At 49.8% G+C, this 23,409-nt stretch overlaps 1 protein-coding gene across 5 annotated transcripts in view; it reads right to left on the bottom strand.

Moving 5' to 3' along the window:
• Positions 1-9,608: 9,608 nt before the first annotated feature.
• Positions 9,609-23,409, bottom strand: part of ISG20 (interferon stimulated exonuclease gene 20) — a 25,740-nt gene continuing 11,939 nt past the window's right edge. For 3 of the 5 annotated variants that reach the window (XM_017882053.1, XM_017882051.1, XM_017882052.1), the window contains exons 3-4: positions 12,829-13,029; positions 9,609-9,844 (exon numbers count right to left, since the gene is read on the bottom strand). In XM_017882053.1, coding sequence (XP_017737542.1) covers positions 9,728-9,844; positions 12,829-13,029 — 318 coding nt within the window. In that variant the 3' untranslated portion in view covers positions 9,609-9,727. The other 2 variants (XM_017882055.1, XM_017882054.1) reach the window with 2 other exon arrangements.

The following is a 23,409-nucleotide window of genomic DNA, read 5'->3' on the forward strand; positions in this document are numbered from 1 at the left end:
TCTCTCTCTCTCTCTCTCTCTCTCTCTCTCTTTACACCCTCTTTAAGGCCAATAACTCTTGGATTTTTCTTTTTGAGGCTATTTTCTAGATCCTGTAGGCATGTTTCATTGTTTTTTATTCTTTATTCTCTTGTCTCCTCTGACTGTGTATTTTCAAATAGCCTGGCTTCAAGCTCACTAATTCTTTCTTCTGCTTGACCAGTTCTGATGGTGAGAGACTCTGATGCATCCTTCAGTATGCCAATTGCATTTTTCTACTCCGGAATATCTGCTTGAGTCTTTGTAAGTACTTTAGTATCTTTGTTAAATTTATCTGATAGGATTCTGAATTCCTTCTCTGTGTTTTCTTGAATTTCATTGAGTTTCCTCAAAGCAGCTCTTTTGAATTATCTGTCTGAAAGGTCACATATCTCTGACTCTCCAGATTGGTCACTGGTAACTTATTTAGTTCGTTTGGTGAGGTCATGTTTTCCGGGATGGTCTTGATGCTTGTGGATGCTCATTGGCATATGGGCATTGAAGTATTTATTGTAGTTTTTGCAGTCTGGGCTTGTTTATACCCATCTTTCTTAGGAAGGTTTCCCAGGCATTTGAAGGGACTTGAGTGTTGTGATCTAACTTTTCGGTCACTGCATCCATACATGAATTAGGGCAAACCCCAAACCCAGTAATGCTGTGGCTCATACAGACTCACAGAGGTACTGCCTTGGCAGTCTTGAATAAGATCTAGAAGAGTTCTCTGGATTACCAGGCAGAGGTTCTTGTTCTCTTCCCTTACTTTCTCCCAAACAAATAGAGCCTCTTTGTCTGTGCCAAGCTGCCTGTGTGACACAGCACCTCTGTAGCTACTACCACTGAGACTGCACTGGGACAGATCTGAAGCCAACACAGCACTGGGTCTCGCCTAAGTCCTGTGGTAATCACTGCCTGTTTACCCAAGGCCCTAGTGCTCTACAATCAGCAAGTGGTAAAGCCAGCTAGGCTTGTGTCCTTCCCTTTAGGATGGTGAGCTCCTCTTGGCCCTGGGCAGGTCTAGAGATGCTCTCTGGGAGCCAGGGCCTTGAGTTGGAAACCTTAGGAGTCTGCCTGGTACTCTATTCCACTGCAGTTAAGCTAGCACCCAAGCCACAAGACAAAGTCCTTCCCACCCTTTCCTTCCCATTCCACAAGTAGAGGAGTCTCTCCCCATGGCTACCATCATCCCAAGCCTGTGGTGAGTACAACTTGGCTACCACTGATATTCACTTAAGGTCCGAGAGCTCTTCAGTCAGCTTGTGGTGAATGATACCAAGCCTGAGATTCTCCCTTCAGGGCAGTGGGCTATCCTCTGGCCCAGGGCAGGTCCAGAAATATCAAGGCCCATAACGAGTATTGTCTGGGTATCATTGTGGATTATTCAGGACCCAAGGGCTCTTTAGTAAGCAAGTGATGGATCCTGACAGGACTGGGTCCTTCCCTTCAAAGCAGCAGGTTCCCTTCTGGCCCAAGGTGTGTCTAGAAATGGTGTCCAGGAGCTAGGGCCTGGAATGAAGGCCTCAGGACTCTGCCTGGTGCCCTATCCTACTTTGGCTAAGCTAGTATCCAAGTTGCAAAACAAAGTTCTCTTTACTCTTCCCCCTCTTCTCCTTAAGTGGAGTGAAAGAATCTCTTCTAGAGCTGCCTGCTGCACTGCCTGGGGCTGGGGTGGGTTGGGGGGTGGTGCAAGCACTTTCTTGGCTTTCCTGGCTGGTGTCTCACTAGGTCATTTGCCCTGCAAATCCACTGGCACCAAGCCCAGCACAGTACCAAGACTTGCCCAGGAATTGCAGTCCTTGTGGCCTAGATTGTCTCTCAAGTTTATTTAGAACCCTAGAGCACTGTAGCCCACGATGGCAGGGCTTGCTGGAACTCAGGTTTCAATTGCTGGGATGGACGATTTCCCTCTGGCTAGGGCTGGTCTACCTGCTCCCGCCATGGGTGCCAGCTGAGTTCTGCCTGGTGTTGCTTTCCACTGTGACCAGGCAGCATTGAGTTCCAATGCAAAATCCCACAATCACTGTTTCTCTCCCACCCACAAGTGCAGATTACCTGTCTGTACCACAGGCTGCTGCAGATGAAACGAGGAGGGGATGGCACCAGGAACTCAGGACTATCTTTCCTACCCTATTCAGTGCCTATTTCAGTGATATGAAGTTAAAACGAGGTACTGTGATCGCTCACCTGATTTTTGGTTTTTATGAAGGTGCTTTTTTGTTCACTTTGGTGTTCCTATGGGGAGGATGATCAGTGAAGGCTTCACTCAGCCATCTTGCTCCACCTCCATCTGTTTTGTTTTCTCTTTAACTTTTTGGTCTATTTTCTGGAAGTTTTACACTACTTGATATTTTAATATTTTATTGCATTTAAAATCTCTGCTGTACTATTTTTACTTGTGAAGAACATTTTTTGTTCTTTTAATATTCCTTCTTAAGTAGTATTATTTACTTTTTGGATGTAATATATTTGATTTGTTTTCTGATAATATTAATTATGATGTTTTTCCCCCCTTTCTTTCTTTAAAGTGTCCTGCCTGCTTTGTATCTATTCCTTCTCAGTTTTCACCTACTCTTTGTTTGGGTAACTTTCAAGTAGAAACCTTCCTCAAAAGGCTGGTGATCCTTTGCTGGCTATTCATATTGAAGAGTGAGGCACTAAAAGCCTGATTAGGGGATCTGTCTTTGTGTGGAAAGGGCTCATTGACTGTGGGCCTCACTGTAGGGTGATGGAGCAGAAGTCCAGCTGGTTCACTGGGAACCCCAGATAGGAATATCTATAGGTTTTTGCCATTGGCTTGATCAGTTTCCTCAGAGAGAAATTCTTTTGTCTCATGCCAGGAGGTTAGAGATTAACAGAAGCATTTTGGGGGCAGAGTGTGGGAAGTTGTACAGTTGTGAGGTCTCACTATTCAGAATGCCGTATGTGCCACCACAATCTCCTCTTCCCACCTGTAACTCCTGGGAACTATGAAACTGTTCTCCATTTTTATAATTTTGTCACTTAAGGAAAATTTTTTAAGTGGAATCATGCAGTATACACCTTTTGAGACTGACTTTTACACTCAATATAATTATCTGGAGATTGATCTAAGTTGTTAGGTGTATAAATAGTTTCCCTTTATTCTAGTAGAATTACGTGGTATGGACACACCACAGTTTATTTAACCATTCACCCATTGAAGGACATCTGGGTTGTCTCCAGTTTTTTACTGTTATGAGTAAAGCAGCTATAAACATCCACATACAGATTTTGTGTGAAATATGTTTTGTTTCTCTGGGATAAATGCCCAGGAATGCAATTGCCGGGTTGTATGGTAGTTGCATGTTTAGTTTTTTATGAAACTCCCATTTTCCAGTATGACTGTTTTGCATTTTAAATAAAACTTAGTTAAACATAGAACTGCAGGTCCAAAGTTCTTTTCCTTCTACTCTTTGAAGATGTTATTCCATTTCCCTGCATTCAATGTTGCTGTTGAGAAGTTAGATATCAGTCTCACTCTTACTTCTTTGTAGGTGATCTTTTCCTCTCTGGAAGTTTATAGAACTTTATTTAAAAAATTTTTCCAGCCTCTACATTACAGACAAAAGAATTTCATTTTTGACTTTCAGATGTTTAAGATTCCACTGAAATGTATCTAGATGTGAATTTTTACTTACAGACTTAGTTGGGAATGCAATGGATTATTTCCATATTAACATGCATTCTTTTGTATTCTGGGAAATCTTGGTTATTATTTTTTCAAATATTTTCTCTACTCTATTTAGTCTTTTGGGGTTTCTAGTATATAGATAGTGCATTAGTTATCTCCTGTTGCATTAAAAACTACCCTAAAACTTAACAGCTTAAAACAGCATTAAGCCTTTATTATCTTGTGCAATTTCTTGAGGTCAGGAATCTGCGGTGACTTAGCTGGGTGTTTCTGGCTCAAAGTTTTTCATAGTTGGAGTCAAGATGTTGGTCAAGGCTGAAATCATCTGAAGACTTGGCTGGTATTAGAGAATCTGATTCCAGGATGGCTCACTCACATGACTGGCAAGTTGATGTTGGCAGTTGCCCTCAGTTCCTGCAAATGTGGACCTCTTTGTAGGATTGATTGAGTATCCTCCCAACATGGCAGTTGGCATCCCCCTGAGCAAGGGATTCCAGAGAGAGTAAGAAGAAAGCCACATTGACATTTATGGTCTGGACTTAGAAACTACACTCTGTTAGTTCCTTAATATTCTACCAGTTACACAGGTCTGACCCAGTCAATGTTGTGAGTAGGTGGGTTGACTTCTACACAGGGAAGTGAACACCAGGAGATGGAGATCACTGAGGGCTGTCTTTGAAGCTAGCTACTCTAGATCAGAACATTTCTTCTTCTTTTCTCTATATCTCCTGACTTGTCTTTCATTCTCATTTCTTTATCCCTTCCTGATGTGTTTTGGATGAGTTTCTCAACCAAGTCATTTAGCTCAGTAATTTCTCATTTAGCTGTATACTCTCTGCTATTTAGCCCATCCCACTGGAGTGCAGTAATGCAATCATAGCTCACTGCAGCACTGAACTCCGGGCTCAAGTGATCCTCCATTCTCAGCCTCCCAAGTATCTAGAACCACAGGCATGTACCACCATGTCTGGTTAATTTTTGTATTTTTTGTAGAGACAGGGTCGATGTTGCCAAGGTTGGTCTCAAACTCCTGGCCTTAAGTGATTCTCCCACCTTGGCCTCCCAAAGCTCTGGGATTACAGGTATGAGCCACTGCACCTGGCCATCCCAAGTTATTTCAAAAATTAGTTTTTTTAAAAACATAGGTGTTGTATTATTTGTGCCTTATGCCCTGCTAGTGTATGCACATGAACATGTTTAAGGAGGGGGAGCTGGGGCAGGTAGCAGCTTGGGGGAAACAGCCAGCTCTTCCTCTACCTTCATCCCCAGGGCCTAGCACATCCCCCAGCACACAGGAGATGCTGAGTAAATATGTATTGAGAGGAGAACGAATAACAACACAATGGTTGTTATCTTTTAAGTACTTGTTGTGTGTCCCTATAACCCTACAAGCACCCTCTGAGGTAGGCACTGACATTTCCATTCTGGAGGGACCTCAAGGCTGGAGAGGGGCTCTGGCAGAACTAAGTTCAGATCTTCCCACTCTGTTCTAGCCCTAAAATTGGGAGAATGGAATAGGAGAATGAGGAGTTCAGGACATCCAGCCCTGAAAGAGGGGACCAGGTCAGTGCCCTAAAACCAAGGTTCCAAGCAGTGTTCCCTGGGCCTCCCCGTGTGCCTGGGAGCAGAGGCCTGAAGCTTCTGCCACAAGACACACATTGCTGGAAATCAGGGTGCTGGGGCCAGGCCAGCATTTGCCTTTTCCCCCACGTCTCGGCAAAGCTACTCGAAAGTCTCTCATCCCCCAGCAGGAAAAGCATATGTTCTTTCCATATAGAGGAGAAATTGTTCCACCAGTGAGTAAGCCTCTTGGCTGCAGTGCCTGGCCCAGCCCGCAGAACACTGGACAGGAAGCTGGGCTTCGCTGGTTACCACTCTTGGAACTGGGACAGGGCTGGCTGACACCCTTGGAGACAACAATGGGCCTTCGGATGGGCTGGGGGACAGTGGGGAAGCAGGGGCTGGGATGTGCCCGGAGACATTTAGCAGTTCAGGGTAGGAGGAGCACGAGTACACCCCTGAATAGAAGCACTTTTCTCCATTCTGGCTGAGATGGCCTGGAAGCGGGGAGGAACAAGGGGACTGAGAGGGGTGGGGCAGCCTTTCCAATCCCCTCACTGGGTCAGCCCAGGAGTCTGGGTCTGAGTCAGAGGTGACTCAGGTGTGCTCAGCAAGGTGGGGCCGTTTTTTAGACTGTTATTTCCAGCTAACCAAAAAGTCTGTTTGATGCCTGCACAGTCAGCAGGCGGTGACTCTTGTCCCTGGCACCTTCGTTCATCCCGCCAGTGCCGCAGGTCTTTCCAGCAGCCTCGGCTGGATGGCGCATGCTGCTCTTTCCCTCAGCTCACCTGGGTCCTGCTTCTCTCTCCACCTTTTCCCCGTTTGTTAAGGACCCACTGAGAGTGGGGCTTGGGGAGTGTGGAGAGAGAAGGGACAAGGAAGCCAGGGTGTAGGAATGGGTAGGGGCCAGCGGTGGGGGGTAGAGGAGAAATCGGGAGGGGCTTCACATAAAAGGAACACATTGAGAAATTGAGTACATTTAACCTGGAAAGTCAAAGACTCAAGGGAGAGGATGGTGACATGAAAACCATTTGAAGATGTGTCACAGGTCACCCCATTAAAGTGGGATTGAATTTCTTGTGGGTGTGAGCTTGAGGGGGACAAACCTTGCTATACATAAATCCAGGGCCTGCACCCTCTAAGAAGTGCTTTTGAGAAGTTGATTTTCTGTCTTTGGACACAACCAGGACAAGGGTAGATGCCTCCCAGTCAGAAAGAGTCAGGAGGTGGACCGGAGTTTAGGTCTCAAACTGGTGGCCTGTGGGCCAGACACAGCCCTGACAATGTGCACAATGGCCAGCACTTGTGCATGGCCACAGCAAGCTGGGGCTGAGTGGCAACTGCCTGCTCCAGCAAGGCACACACTCCCTGTTCCCCACAGCACAGCTGGTCTGGTTCAGTCATTTATTTTTCAGGACTGGCCCTTGAGGCATTTTCATCTGTGACCCTTGGAGTAGAGGCCTGGAATATACCCACCTTTCTCCCTCTCTAGTTGCACCCTGTAGGCTCAGCTGGGCCGGCTACAGGAGGAGGAAGCAGTACCTGCTAAGACACAGGCTCTCCCATGGTCTCAGGGGACACCAGATAGCCTGAGCTGCCTGCCCTGACTGGAACCCCAGATAGGGCTCCCCGCGGGCTAGACATTACCACCTCAATAAACATCGCCTTCCTTTCTCCCATCCTCAAACCTCATCCGAATAAACCCCACATTTGCAGGCATCAACTCCAATTGTGATGAGGAGTCTAGAGGGGCAGCCCCAAGGCAGCTCTTGATTTTTATATCAGTAGTGATGGATGCTGTTTATCGGCCCCTGCCCCTCCTGCCCCCACCTCCCGCCCAGTGCTGGCACCTTGCATACAGACTCTCAATCTTCTTTTCATCCCTGAGTGGCAGGAAAGCCCACATAGTGGCTGGGAATACTGAGTGTCACAGAAGTAAGACACTGGTCCGCCATGACTCAAGCCAGATCCTTAGCCCAGGTCAGCTGACTCTAAAGCTGGTGCTCTTTCTAGAGTGCTCATTGCCCGTGTTTTACGTGACTGCGGCACCTGCTGCTCTCTGGGGTCCTGCCTGCCTGGGAGTGGGGGTGGTGGGCACCTCTCCGGTTTTCTTTCCCCCCAGGGCATCTAAGCAAGTCAGGCTGGAGATTCACTTTGAAATGCTCTGCCTTCAGGAAACCTGGTTTGTCTCTCCTTTCAAGGAAGCCTGAAGCCACGGACAGAACCTTGAGCCAGGAGTCGGAAAGCCTGGGCTCACCTCCCAGGCCAGGCTGCATCATGCTCCAGCCCCTCTCTGAGCCTTAGCATCTGTGGCTGACTGAAGACTGCCTAGAGGATCCCTGGAGCAGCCCCCTAGGCATTTTTGAAGACATTGTCCCTCACACCACATCCCAAAATGTTCATTATGCAGGTTCTGCCCTTGAAGCTTTTGGGAGGACAGACGGCCCAAGGCCACCACCTGGTGGCCAATCACAGCCAGACAAGGCCAATGCGCCCAGCAGCCTCGAAGGCACATAAGAAATCATAAAGCTGCAGAGGGCTGGGTCATCACCTTGAAACTGGGGACAGGGCGGGAGAGAACCCTGTGAGAGCAGATGGCATCTCGCCCTTCTTCCAGACATGGGAGGGGGCCCTCCAGCTTCCCAGAGGTCAATGGCTCAGATGGGAGGCATTGCCATCCTAGGACAGCTGAGAGGGAAAAAACACTTGAGTTTGGGGATCAGGCAGGTCTGGATTGGAATCTCTTGGGTTCTTAACCTTGTTCGAGTCCCTCTTCTGTGCAGTGGGCCATTTGGGACCCATCTTGCCGGGCTGTGGACCTCTCTGCCTGAACAGGGAGCCAAGGGAGGTGGCATGGGGAGAGGCTGGACCTGTGACTGAGTGCAACTTGGTGGCGCCCAGCCCTGGGGCCAACTCTCAACTGTGGCTGCACATCCTAACACCTGATGCTTAGGCAGTGCTTCTCTCAAAGCATGGTCCCCGGGCCAGCAGCAGCAGCAGCAGCAACAGCAGCAACAGCAGCAACAGCAGTGAGGAACCTGTTAGAATGGGGAACTTGCACATTCTTGAGCTCCACCACAACCCACTGGGTCTCAAACTCTGGGGGTGAACCCAGCATCTGCCAGGTGATGCAGATGCTCACTGTAGTGTCAGAGCACCATGCTCAGGTGCTGGGATGGCTGAGAAAGCACCGCAGGTGACTCAAATACCCTAGGACCAGAATCACCTGTGGAGGTTAAAAAAAGGAACAGCTTGGCCAGGTGTGGTGGCTCACACCTGTAATCCCAGCACTTTGGGAGGCTGAGGTGGGTGGATCACTTGAGGTCAGGAGTTTGAGACCAGACTGGCCAACATGGAGAAACCCCATCTTTACTGAAAATATAAAAATTAGCCGGGTGTGATGGTGCATGCCTGTAATCCCAGCTACTTGGGAGGCTGAGGCAGGAGAATCACTTGGACCCAGGAGGTGGAGGTTGCAGTGAGCCAAGATCCAGTCACTGCACTCCAGCCTGGGTGACAGAGTGAGACTCCATCTCAGAAACAAAAACCAAACCAAACCAAAACAAAAAAAGTTGCTTGGACACCATTCCAGTGATTTTTATTTAGTGTAAGCACTAAATTACTAATTATTATTAAAATAACAAGAATTCTGCAGTTGATTTCTGGTCCAGGACCTCCTCCCTGTACAGTATGCCCTCCCCTCAGAGAGCTGAGCCCCGAAACAGAGTGCTGTGACTCTTCCTGGGGTACCCTAGATCTGTAGGCAGTCCAGGGACACCTGGTGGATGCTTAAGCTAGGACAGGCATGGTGCTGGGGGCTTTGCATGCAACGTCTCACAAATACCCCACGAGTTGTTAGAATTCTCATTTTACAGATAGAGAAACTGAGAAGTTCAGTGACTCACCTTAGGTCAAACAGCTACTAAATGACAAAGACAGGATTCCAACCTACTTCTCTCTGACTCCACAGTTCGTTACCGTTCCTTCCTCGTTTTACAAATAAGAGGAGGGGTGACTTGCTCAAGGTTGCTGGGGTGGCACCCTTGACATTTCCTATACCTTCACTTCAAAGTCCACAAATGCTGTGGCACCAAAATCAAGAGGAGCTGAATGCCACCCCAGGAAATAACGCCACCTTTCTGGGCATAAATGCACCAGGAATAGGGCTAGAATGCAACAGCAAAGGGTGGGATTAGTAATTAAGCCACATGCTACTTAGATTCCCAAGCTGCATTTTGGACCCACAGGATTCAAGATATTAAGGAAATTGACACTTGCCCACCTCCCCAGCATAAGACTTCATTCCCTCCTAACATCACACAGAAATGGATCCCGTCTACTGTTAACCCAGCTCGGAGAGAAGAACAAGAAGAGGACCCAGTGATGGCGTAGAGAAAATATAGAGCCACTTTACTATTAAAAATGTATTTTCCAAAAGCAAGGTAGTTGCTGTCCCAAAAAGCCGAAAGCCTCTAGTCCCTGGGGAATGGGCTGGACAGGGCTTCAGTCTGACATAGCCAGGCGGGGCAGCCCTCGGCGGGCTCGGATTCTCTGGGAGATTTGGTAGAGCTCCATCGTTGCCCTCGCATCTTCCACCGAGCTGTGTCCAAGCAGGCTGTTCTGCAGACACAAGTATAGAGTGGGGACTTGGGATGAAGCTGAATTCAGAGGCCCCATGATGGGGTCTTCCCTGGTCACATCCCGATTTCCAGAGTCCCCAGGTGGGTCAGTGGGTGAGAGTCTCTTGAGATCTCTGACACTCTGGACTTAGGAGATTCAGCAGGTGGCTGGAGCTGGCCTGCCTTCAGCCCTGGGGCCAGTGGCACAAAATCCAGCCTCCTGGGAACCAGGCTGTGCCTTGAAGTTGCCTGCAGTCCCGCAAGGTAAGTAGAGGCTGCAGACTTGCTGTCAGACACACGCAGTGGCTCCAGCAGCTCTAACAAGGAGCTTCAGGACACCGAGGAGGGAGTGAGGAACTCCAGCTAGGGACACGGGGAAGGGCTGCTCAGAGAGAACACAAGGACATCAATAAATGGAAAGGAAAGGCTGCAAGCATTTAGGAGGCAGGGAGAGCATGTGCAGCTAAAATAAGAGACCTGAGAGGGTGGGGACAGGGTGTGTGTGAAAGATGGTGTGGGGACAGATGGTGGGCCTGGATTTATCACTGAAGGCCTTGAATGCCGAAGTCGGGAGCCTAGACTTTATGGGGTAGTGCTATGGGAGTCAGGGGGCCCTCAGTCCATTCAAGGGAGAAGCGATGACCATTTACCACGTCTTCTGTGCACTAGGCTGAAGTTAAACCTCTGAGCTGGATACGATTATTCCCCCATTTTACTGATGATAAAACTGAGGCTCACACACAAGCCAGCCAGTTGTGGAGCTGAGATGTGGATCCTGCAGAGGCAAGTACGCTGGGCAAATCCTCACTGCAGTCACCTTTCATCTCCCTTTGCATCCCCCGCTCAGCCCTGGTGTCCTGGCTAGTACTCAGCATGAGAGCCAGCGGGCTGTTGGATCTGGCTGCATTTTCTTGGTGTCCCTCTGTCGAGAGAGGCCTTCCTGTTCTCACAGGGGCTTCTTTTCCAGGCACTCCAGACAGGGTGTTGGGAATACCTGGTTAGGTGGCCCAGCTCAAAAAGGCTTTTTCTCGTTGCCGTTATTATGCTGTATTGTTTTATTTTTTAATGTTTATTTTTTGGCTTGGACACTCTATCATTAATCAACAAGCAGGTAGCATGGTGGTGTCGTCCGCGCTGTGCCTCTGAATACCTGCCCGTCACCACCCTTGCTTGACAGATGAGGAAACTGAGGCACAGGGAAGTTATGTGCTCTACCACTCTGTTCTATGGAGAAGGAAGCCAAGAACAGAAGAAGAATGCAGCACCAGCATCCTTTATTACCAAGTGGGGAGGTAAAGAGCCCTGGACTTGGAATCAGACAAACCCAGTCTCCAATTTCCAGCTCCCCTGCTTATGAGCTCTGTGACCATGGGCAAGCCACTTTTCCTCTCTGGGCCTCTGTTTCCTCTTCTGTGAAATGGGCCTGATTATACCTGCCTTAGAGGATGGAATGAGAGATGCCAAGTGCCCAGCATCCTCCACAGGGCTTGGTAAATGGCAGGGTCCTTCCTTTCCTATGCAGCCTAGTCTACCATGCACGCAGCTTGGCGGGGAGCCACAGGCCTGCCATTTCACCCCCTCGAGGGGCAGTAACACCACTGCCCAACTGTGACAGCTCTACCATGTTAGCTCCTTGTGTCCTGTGGGTCAGTTCTAGTCACAGTGATCAGTAGCATCACTGTCCATGTGAGGGGGGCTGGAGGGCTGGTTTCTAGGGGCATCAGTGCAGGCAGGAACTGCCTGGTGGGGTACTGAGCTTCTGGAACAACCAGGCTTAATAAGCCCAGGGACAGAGCCTAGGAGAAGGCCCTGGGTCAGGCTCAAGGCCCCAGACTGAGAACTACAGAGTGACAAGGGCTCCAGGAAAACCCCAGCCTGGCCCTTATGTGCCTCATGTGCCTCAAGGCTAACAGGCCCAGACTCAGGCCTGTTCCCTGCTCTGGACATGGTTCCTGAAGTTCTTACCAGCAGGCGAGGGGCGGGCTCCATGCTCCCCAGCCCCTCACCCAGCCTCAGGCTTTGGCTCACCCGGCCCCACTCCGTATGCCTTCTGCCCTCCTTGACTAAGACCCTCCAGGCTCTGTTCAGATCTGGTCTCCTGCCCTGCCAGCCCCATCCTTCATCCTGCTCCCAGGCCACTGCCTTTCCCTCCATCAGATACTCCCTACCATGTGTGCTGATGACCTGGTTAAGGGCCACCTCCCAACCAACCAAGAGCTCAAGAACAGAGACGGGTCTTGTTCACCATGTGTCTCTAGGATCTGGCCTAAAGCATGGAGCAGGTATTTAACAAAGAGCCGTTGACCTGAAGGGTCCCTGTGTGCAGCCCTGGCTCTTAGTGTCTGGCCCCTCTCCCTCTGCCCTTCCCACAGGGTAAACTGCCAACCCCCCACATCTGCATGCCTTTTCCTGCCTGCTTTGCTCACCAGCCAGGAGTGCTGTGGAATCAGTGCCCAGGAGCAGCAGCAGCTGGAGGTTGATGGGAACTGGTGTACAAATATACCAGTTCCCTGGCTCCTGCTGTGAGACACATCTGAGGTGAGGTGTGTGTTTTACACCATTGCCCAGAGTTCTGTGGTGGGAGCAAGCTTCACTTCCCACAGGGTGACTGGCTTGATTTCAACAACAAAAGCAAACCTTTGTTGGGTGTTTCCCCTTCCCTGCCCTCATCCTCACTCTACCAGCCCAGGGACCAGGCACAGCAGGACCTACCATCAATGCCTCGGGCAGGCTGCCCTGAGGTGTGCGAGGGCATGAGGAAGGAGGAAGAAGGGGAGGGGACAGGGAGGGAGAAGGGGAAGAAGGGGAGGAGAGCGAGGAGGTGGGGGAGGGGGAGGAGGGCAAGGAGGAGGGGAAGGAGGAAGAGGAGGGGAGGAGGGGAGGAAATGGAGACAGGTGAGGAGGAGGGGAAGGAGATGAGAGGGAGGAGGGGGAAGAGGACGGGGAGGAGAGGAAGGAGGGGGAGAAGGACAAGGAGGTTCTCACCTGGATGCTCTTGTGCAGGAGGCGCTCACTCAGCACCCGCAGGGAGACACGTCTGCAGTGGTCCAGCTTGGCCTCACGCCACAGCAGCATATCGGTGGACGTGTCATAGATTGTGTAGCGGCTCATGTCCTCTTTCAGTGCCTGGAAGTCGTGCTTCAGGTCATGACCCACCACCAGCTTGCCTTTCAGGAGCTGCAGGATCTGGCCAGGAAGACATGTGCCCACCCCTACATGACCCAGCATCCTCTGGGTGGGTCTGGGGCTGGCAAGGGAGCAACCCCTCCTTGAATGGCTGTGTGACCTTGGGAAAATTATCATCCCTCCCTGGGCTTCAAATATACCATCTTTGAAAAGAAGAGATTGGACTAGGTCCCTCCTCACACTTGATAGTTTCAGGCTGTGCCAAAAGCCTACCTGGGCTCCTTCAGGAGCTGCACTGTGTAGGAGCAATGATTAGTATATCTTGAGTATTTCCCAGGTGCCAAACATGCCTCAAAATCCGTCATGCATAATATGTTGTTTAATCTTCCCAAAAATTCTATTGTGGCAGGCAGAATAATGACCTCCCAAAGATGTCCACACCCTAGTCCCCAGGATCTGTGAATACATTACCCGGCAAAGAGGAATTAAAATTCCGGGCAGAATTTAGATTGCTAATCAGTGAACCTTCAAATGGGGAGATTGCCTGGCCTACCCATGTGGGCCCAACATAATCACAAGGCTCCTTACATGTGGAGGTCAGAGTGAATCCACGTGAGGAAAACAGGCTGTTGCTGGCTTTGAAGATGGAGGGAGGGGCCGTGAGTCAAGGTATTCAGGCAGCCTCTAGAAGCCAGAAAGGGCAAGGAAATGGATTCTTCCCCAGAGCATCCAGAAGGAACCGAGCCCCACTGACACTGTGATTTTAGCCCAGTGAGACCCACGCTGAACTTGGAAACTACAGAACTGTAAGAGAATACATCTGTGTTGCTGTGAACCACTAAGTTGATGGCTTCCTTACGGCAGCCACAGAAAACTAACAGTGAGGAGGGAGCACTGCATTTAACTGAGTTTTACAAAGGAAATATCTGAAACGCAGACAAGTAACATGCCCAGGCTTACTCTGATGATTTTAAAACAAATTTGCAAATTCCTTGATACTCTTCTTAAAAAAAGATGGAAAAAAACTCCCCTCCCCTTGCATATGGGCTGGGCTGTATGACTTCTGACTTCTGTCTGGGACAGGAATTCTATAAGAAGTCCGGCCACCAGCCAGGCACAGTGACTCATGTCTGTAATCCCAGCACTTTGGGAGGCTGAGGCAGGTGGGTCACCTGAGGCCAGGAGTTTGAGACCAGCCTGGCCAACACGGTGAGACCCTGTCTCTATTAAAAATGCAAAAATTACCCGGACACGGTGGCTAGTCCCAGTTACTCGAGAGGCTGAGACAGGAGAATTGCTTGAAACTGGGAGGAAGATTGCAGTGAGCTGAGATTGTGTCGCTGCACTCCAGCTTTGGCGACAGCGAGACTCCATCTCAAAACAAACAAAACAAAAATCTGGCCACCCCAAAGCCACCATGCTGGAGAGACCATGGGGAGAGCCACCGAGATAGTGATGTGGCCAAGGCAGGCCAGTACCAGCCACCAGACAGGTGGGTGAGCAAACCTTCCAGTGGTTCTAGCCTTCAAGGTGCCTTAACTGACGGCCTGTCCTGCTGCCGAGCACCTGCCCAAATTGCAGGTGGCTGAGCGAAATAAGTATTGACATTGTTAGAACCAGTAAGTTTTGGTGTGACTTGTCAAGCACCATTTGATAACTGGGACAGTCACACGGCTAGTTAGTGGCAGAGCCAGGCCTTGAAGCCAGTGGGCTGAATCCAGAGCCTGCCTGCCACTGCCACACTGAGCCAGAAGAGTGAACGACCACTCCAGGCCTCCAGCAGCCCAGAGGCCCAGCTGTGAGTGTCCCAGCCCTGCGTTCCTTGCCTTGCCTCCCACATGGACAGCCTGCTTTGCTCTGATCACACAGGCCAGTCAGCTTGCTTTCACTTGACTGCCACTGGAAAGGATGGGAAGGGGGCCTGAAAATAGAACAGATATGAGCTGTATTAGGGAAAGGGGCGGCTTGTGGCTAGTTCAGGCCCACTTTGGACAGCTCTAGGACAGCCTTTGTCTCCTTCTCTGCATGCAGCCCACGACCTTAGCCTGTGCCCCAGGAAAGAGCCTTCTGGTGGCTAACACCTTCCCCACAGCCTGCTTCTCCTTCTAGATGGCCAGCGGCCTCCCGGAACATCATGTGGTCCCTTTCACACGTTATCCCCTAGCAACCACAGGAGACTAAGGCTCAGAGAGGAGATGTGAGTTGCCCAGGGTCACGATGCGGGAAGCAGAATCTGTCCATCCACTGTCAACAGGCAGGGTCACCAGCCTGCCCAGCCGTCCACATGGTCTGTTTGGAGGCCTTCTCTGGACAGAGCTCACGCTCAACTTAGAGGACTGGGGAGAGTGTGCTAGACAATGAAGGGGCACTGCTCCTGAACCACACCAGCGCTTCTCAAGCTTGAGTGTGCTAGAGGTCACCTGGGAAATGGCGATAAAACTGAGGCTTTAAAATGTGACAACAGGCACACGACCTCAGAGCAGCAGCTCAAGGGAAACTGTGCAGAGGAAACTGCCTAGCACACAGCGGCGGGCAGAAACGGCACGGGGTGTGGAGAGATGTGGGTGTGTGGGCGGCCATGGGTCACGTGTCTTTTCTTGCTAACATCCTTTGTGCTCCTGAACAATGTGGCCTGTTTTCCCCTTCTGGGGCTTGGCTCAGGCCCAGTTCACACAAAGCCCTGAAGGAACTCATCCACCATCCCAGAGGCAGCCACAGCTGGGCCCAGACATAGAAGGAACGAGTCATTGTGATGTGGATTCCCAGGAAACTCGTCACTTCCCAAGCCTGAGAGTCTGGAGAGGGGAAGTGGGGGTCTACGTGAGGCACTATGGGCGTCACCACGAGACAAACAGAATAAGAGGGAGAGGACAAGCCAAGGAAGGAAGAGGAAGAAGGGAAAGAACAGAACCATCTATTTAGCAGAGAGACACCACTCTCTGGGACAAAAACTCTGGGAAGGAAGAGACACTGGAACTTGCTGTGTGACCTCAGGGATATCAAAGACCCTCTCTGGGCTTCAGTTTTCCCATTTGTAAGGTGAGGATCCAGACTGGTGAGGCTTGAGTGGCCCTTTAGCAGCCAAGGCTAAACAGACTGAGGCAGGTCTGAAAAGGGAAGGAGCTGGGCATCTGCTGGAGTCCAGGGGTCGGGGAAAGGCAGTGGCAGGCTGGCCTCAGGGCTGTGTGACCTGCTGGCCCCAGGATCTGCCCTGAGTCAGTGTCATAAGGCAAGTGTGTCAGACTTTGCCACTTTCAAACACAGGGGGAGGAGTCTCTCAAGTTCCTGGAAAGAACTGGGGTGGGGCTGGGGGATGGGACATTTACTGATCTCTTAGCAGCCTGGCACTGTGCCAGGCACTTTCCTTACCTCGTCATGAAGCTCCTCCATGAGATTATTCTTAATTCCATTTTACAGAGGAGGGAGCCCAGAATCGGAGAGATTAAGGGGCTTGCCCAAGTCACACAGCTAGTCAGCTGAAAGCTGCAGTGCTGTGTCTGGATCCACCTGACCCCATCATTGTTACTGTAGTTGTTATTATTAGCACAAGGACCAAGGGACAGGGCACTACCAGGCACACAATGATAACCCTACATACCATCTGACCCACCAGCAAAGCGGGGCACAGGGCAGTGTGCACCCAGGTCACACGCAGGGGAGTGCCAGGCCAGGTGCTGCCTGCACACACCTTCCACTGTGTTTCCACTCTACTCCAAGTATTTCCCAGATGTGCCTGATGCAAAAATCCTGGAGGGCCAGGCCCTACACAGACTTACTAAATTGAAATCTCCAGGGAAGGGTGTCAGTAACTGTTTCAGGGGATTCTTCCCATCTAACAAGTCTGCACTGAATCCCACTGAACAGTCCAGAGCCTGCTGCCTCTACCATGCATTCATTCATCCATCTTACATTAGTTCATATACCCATTCATTCATTCTTGACTGCCAGGAGAGGAGGCTATGAGTAAGGGGCTCTGAAGAATGTTGTTCTTGCAGAGGACCAGGTCCCTTACTATCACCTTCTGGAGTGGCTCCAGCCCCACTCTTTGCTCTTGTCCCCTGCCAAGCTCCCTTGGTGTCCCTGCCCCCGGCTAGTGCCTGGTTCCCACAAGGCTGCTTACCCTGGGGCAAATCTGGATATTGAAGCCTTCCTCCTTCATCTGGCTGAGCCCCAGAAAGACCTGCCAGGTGGCAGGGCCCCAACAGGACACTCCCACCTGTGCAAGGACTACTGGGCTGGCTACAGCTGAAATCTCTCCCTGTTCACAAGCTACCATGACTTCCCTTCTGTCTGCATCTGTGTCCACAACCACGGTGCTTCCCAGGCTGGATGCCCCTCCTTATGCTGGGTTGACATTAAAAGAGCATTCACTCACAAAAGTGATTTACAAGTTACTAAAAATTACTGTTAGACTTTTAAAAGGAAAAGAAAACATTAACTCACCAGGTGGGACCCCTGAATGTGAGCAGTGATTTGTATCATAGCTTCCTGCATGTCCTTAGGCAAATCACTGCCCCTCTCTGGATGCCAGCCTCCAGTGCATAGATTCCCTCCTGTGCTGACAATTTGATTTGTGGGGCTTTCTATAGACCGAGGTTTCTTAGCCTCAGCACTGTTGCCAAGTGGGGCCAGATATTTCTTTGTTATGTGTGCGTGGCAGGGGAGGGAGCTGCCCTGGGCATTGTGAGATGTTTGGGAGCTCTCTGGTCTCTACCCACTAGATGCCGGCCACTGTGACAACCAGAAATGTCTCCCAACATTGCTAAATATCCCCTCTATATAATGGTCAGACACAAAGATGTCAGATCATAAGGGACTTACATTATAACATAATGTCACCACATTACAATAAATTAAAAGGGATGGAGTTGGGGGCCTCCACTCACATCAGTGGCCTAAAGTGCTAGCACTCCTGGGTGGACTTGGGACTCCCTGGAGCCTCCTGACCACTATGGGCTACCTTATTGCTGGCTGCTGGCTGGGCACACTCACTGCTCCTTACTGGGAGGAGACAGAGAGGTGAGGGGCCTTTGAAAAATGCCTGCATAGCCAGGCGCAGTGGCTCATGCCTGTAATCCCAACACTATGGGAGGCCAAGGCGGGAGAATTGCTTGAGGCCAGGAGTTCAAGACCAGCACGGCCAACATGACGAAACCCTGTCTCTATTAAAAATACAAAAATTAGCTGGGCGTGGTGGCACATGCCTGTGATCCCAGCTACTCAGGAGGCCGAAACACAAGAATCACTTGAGCCAAGATTGCGACACTGCACTCCAGCCTGGACGACACAGCAAGACTCTGTCTCAATAAAAAAAAAAAGAGAAAAAAATGCCTGCATGAAACCAAGGGCTGGCCAACCCTAGACTCACCTGAGAGGTGTCACCTTGTCTTGTGGGGTCTCCTCAAAGGGCTGTTAGGCTTCTGCCCTCTGGGGGCTCTCAGCACATTTGGGGGCCTGTGAGTCTGATCTGTCTTTGGGATTAAAACATTACGGATGATAAATGGGATCAAACTGCCTCCGGAGCCTCCAACAAATTGACACTCAGTGTCCTCATCCACAGAGACAAATAATGACCATTACTGGGCCACATTTCCACTCATGTGCTATGCAGGACATCGCCTCTTACATACATTGGACACTTAGCATTTATAGAGTACATTCACACACACTGAGCATGGGATCTGAACACCACAGCTCCAGCTCCGGAGCCAGAATCTGAGTCTCTGCTCTACCCCTTCCTTGGACAGCTTACTCAGTCTCATACTTCAGTTTCCTCATCTGTAAAATGGGAATGATGGTACTAGTTCAGGGTTGTGGTGGGGAGTATGAAACGTGCTCAGAACAGTGCCTGGGCCATGGGGCTGGATACACCTGTACTATTTAATCATCTCTGTGTTACAGAGGATCCTACTTAGGGGAGTACAAAGAGGTTGAGCAATAAGCTAGAGGACACAGCAATCCAGAGGCAAAGCTGGAATTGGATCCCCATGCAGCCCACTCTAAAGACAGTGTGCTTACTCCCTGTCCGTCAGGGTGGTGCATCACCGCATCTCGACAGCAAAGACCAACACAAGGGCAGAGACAATTTTACTCCATGCAGCTGCCAGAACTCTTTTGTATTTATGAAAATCAGTTCAACTTCAATCCCACAAACATTCTCAAGTCACCTGTGTGCAAAACACAGGTTCCAGTCTGGGGGCAGATGAAGTGTATAGTAAGAGCTGTGGAAATAGGCAGATGGTGTGGGTGAATGGACAAGCTATGAAGTGCATCAGCAACAGCAAGGAGGGCCAGAGACCAGGGATCAGTGGGGCAGGGATGGTGGGCAGGAGTAGGTAAGTGCATCATAAAGGTCTCTTCTGGCCTGGGGCTGCCAGAATGATGGTATTTCTAGGGATGGGGATAGGAGAGACTAGGAGTTGGCTGAAATGCTTGGTAGGCAATGGCTGAGCTATGAGAGAAAGCAAGAAAGGCAGGTAGATAGGGGTTTGGAGAGCCTGACTGCTGGGTGCTGAGCTGGGGGAACCTTAGGCAATAGGGAGCCATGGGAGATATTTGAATGGGGGAGGCAGCGATGATCTGAGCCAGGTTTTGGGAAGTTCTTGCAAACATCAGCTGTGAACCAGGCACTGTGCTTAGGGCCACAGTCCATGTCACTGCATCTGACCCGCATGAGACCAGGGAGGAGGCACTACGAGTCCTCTTCTGTGATTAGGGAATGGAGTCTCAGAAAGTTCAATAACTTGCTGACAATTGCACAAACCAATAGGTGATGGAGCAGGAACTGAGAAGCCCAGATGTGGTTCCAAAGACCTGCCTGGTCTTTGAACCCCTGCCTCGTCGTTCAGTGGCTATCAAGTGCCCAGTCTGAGCAGGGTTCCGTGTCACATGCTTAAAGCGTTGAACTTCGCATAGCCTCTAACTGTGAAACGAAAGCATTTCTGCACCAAATCTGGATGAAGACTGAGGCATCCAGGGCCCTAGGCCAATGCTCAAGGGTACCCAGGGAATTGTGGTTTTACAGGTCTGGATGTACAGGGACTGGGAGAGGCACTGCTCTACTGCCTCCTTTCCCCCTGCTCTGGGCTCCTCTGCCCCCTTCTGTCTCTCTGATGGGGAAGGAAACTGGGGACGAGGAGGAAGGAGAGGGACATACTGCTCACCCTGACAGCTCAGTGGGAATCTGAGGGTGGGGAGCTCCTCGTGGTGTCCCTGTGCCTCCCATCAGCACCTGAACAGACTCCCACCTCTTCTTCACGTTGCCCTCCCCTTTTTGGTGACACACCAAATGTTTTCTTCCTTTCCTAACGTTTTCTTCACTCCAATTCTCTGTCTGCCAAAGATGATGCAGGCCCTTGTAACCGCTCCCTTTGTTTTTTTGGAGACCAAGTCTCACTTTGTCTCCTAGGCTGGAGCGCAGCGGCACAATCCCAGCTCACTGCAACCTCCGCCTCCTGGGTTCAAGCAATTCTCCTGCCTCAGCCTCCCAAGTAGCTGGGATTACAGGCACGTGCCACCATGTCCAGCTAATTTTGTATATTTAGTAGAGACGGGGTTTCACCATGTTAGCCAGGCTGATCTCGAACTCCCGACCTCTAGTGATCTGCCCACCTTGGCCTCCCAAAGTTCTCGGATTACAGGCATGAGCCACCACGCCTGGCCTCTGACTCTTATTATCATCTTTTTTCTCACTCCCATCTATCCTGCATGGTACTCCCATTCTAGTTTTCTTGAAACTGGTTTTTATCCTCCCATGCATTGCTCAAGAATCTTCAATGGCTCCCTGTGGCCCATTTAATTGCCTACATAGACTCTCTTCCACTTCTTTCAAATACCACCAGCTTCACAGAGTCTTTCCAGAACCATGATGATATACTGTGACCATCCCCAGGGTTCCCACACTATACTGTTGATACAGGTTGAGCATCCCAAATACGAATGCTCCAGAATCCTAAACGTTTTGAGTGCCAACATGACACTCAAAGGAAGTGCTCATTGGAACATTTCAAGTTTCAGATTTTCAAATTTGGGATGCTCAACCAGTAAGTATAATGCAAATATTCCAAAATCCAAAAAAATCAAAAATCCAAAACCCTTCTGGTCCCCAGCATTTCAGATAAGGGCTACTCAATCTGTACTTCTAGAACAGTGTTGTCCAATAGAAATATAATGCAAGTCACAGATGCATTTTTTTTTTTTTTTTTTTTTTGAGACAGAGTCTTGCTCTGTCGCCCTGGCTGGAGTGGCAGTGGCACAATCTTGGCTCACTGCAACTTCCACCTCCTGGGTTTAAGTGATTCTACTGCCTCAGCCTCCTGAGTAGCTTAGATTACAGGCACCCACCACCACGACTGGCTAATTTTTGCATTTTCAGTAGAGATGGGGTTTCACCATGTTGGCCAGGCTGGTCTTGAACTCCTAACCCTAAGTGATCTGCCTGCCTCGGCCTCCCAAAGTGCTGAGATTACAGGTGTGAGCCACCGTACCCAGCCCACAAATGTAATTTTAAATCACCCAACAGCCATATTTCAAAAGGTAAAAAGTAAACAGGTGAAATTAATTTTAATATTTTATTTAACCTAACATATGCAAAATACTATCATTTCAACAGGTAATCAATATAAAAGTTGTTGAGACATTTTATGGCTCTTTTAAATTTTTAATAATTATTATTTTTTAATAGAGACAGGGTCTCTTGTCACCCAGGCTGCAGTGCAGTGGCATGATCATAGCTCGGTACAGCCTCAAACTCCTGGGCTCAAGCAATCCTTCACCTCAGCCTCCTCGAGTAGCTGGGACTACAAGTATGCACCACCATGCCTGGCTAATTTTTATTTTATTTTATTTTAATTTATTTTTTTATGTAGAGGAGGTCCCACCATCTTGCCCAGGCTGGTCTCAAACTCCTGGGCTCAAGTCATCCTTCTGCACTGGCCTCCCAAAGTGTTGGGATTACAGTCATGAACCACTGCATCTGGGCTGTCTCTTTTTTAAAAACAAGCCTTTGGCCAGATGCAGTGGCTCATGACTGTAATCCCAGCACTTTGGGAGGCTGAGGTGGGTGGATCAGTTGAGGTAAGAAGTTTGAGACCAGCCTGGCCAACATGGTGAAACCCCATCTCTAATGAAAGTACAAAAACAGACATGGTGCACAGCTACTTGAGAGGCTACTTGGGAGGTCAAGGCGGGAGAATCTCTTGAACCTGGGAGATGGAGGTTGTAGTGAGCCGAGATCGCGCTACCATGCTCCAGCCTGGGCGATAGAGCAAGACTCCGTCTCAAAACAACAACAAAAACAACAACACAAATCCAGTGTGGACTTTACACTTACAGCACATCTCAGTTCAAACCAGCTACACTCCTGAATTCAGTCTGAATTCAGCCTACTAGCAGCATATGGCTGCTGGGGACCCCACTGGACAGCATAGTTCTAGAGACTGTAAGCCTGAGTTTGGATTCCTGAGCAGTTGTCTCATATTCCAGCTATCTTAACAGCGCAAGTTATTCAGTTTATAGGTTGAAGTGTGTCCTGCTCTCTTAAATTCATATGTTAAAATCCTAACCCCCAATACCTCAGATTGTGATTTATTTGGAAATAAGGTTGTTGCAGATAGAATTAGTTCAGGTAGGATGACGTCACACTGGAGTAGGGTGGGCTCATAATCCAATATGATTGGTGTCCTTTGAAAAAGAGGAAGTTGGCCGGGCATGGTGATTCATGCCTGTAATCCCAGCGCTTTGGGAGGCCAAGGCGGGCAGATCACCTGAGGTCGGTAGTTCAAGACCAGCCTGGGCAACATGGCAAAACCCTGTCTCTACTAAAAAATACAAAAATTAGCCAGGCATGGTGGCAGATGCCTATACTACAACTCGGGAGGCTGAGGCAGGAAAATCGCTTGAACCCAAGAGGTGGAGATTGCAGTGGGCCGAGATCGTGCCACTGCAGTCCAGCCTGGGCAAGAGTGACTGTCTCAAAAAAAAAAAAAAAAAAAAAAGAGGAAGATAACCAGGTGCGGTGGCTCATGCCTGTCATCCCAGCACTTTGGGAGGCCAAGGCAGGTGGATTGCTTCAGACCAGCCTGCCCAACATGGTGAAACCCTATCTCTACTAAAATACAAAATTAGCTGGGTGTGGTAGCTCGCGCCTGTAGTCCCAGCTACTCAGGAGGCTGAGGCAGGAGAATCACTCGAGCCTGGGAGGCAGAGGTTGCAGTGAGCCGATATCCTGCCACTGCACTCCAGCTTGGGCAACAGAGCGAGATTCCGTCTCAAAATAAAAAAATAGCCGGGCACGGTGGCTCAAGCCTGTAATCCCAGCACTTTGGGAGGCCGAGACAGGCGGATCATGAGGTCAGGAGATCGAGACCATCCTGGCTAACACGGTGAAACCCCGTCTCTACTAAAAAATACAAAAAACTAGCCGGGCGAGGTGGCGGGCGC

Source organism: Rhinopithecus bieti, unplaced genomic scaffold (assembly GCF_001698545.2).
Source record: "Rhinopithecus bieti isolate Rb0 unplaced genomic scaffold, ASM169854v2 scaffold_12070, whole genome shotgun sequence".
Taxonomy (NCBI): domain Eukaryota; kingdom Metazoa; phylum Chordata; class Mammalia; order Primates; family Cercopithecidae; genus Rhinopithecus; species Rhinopithecus bieti.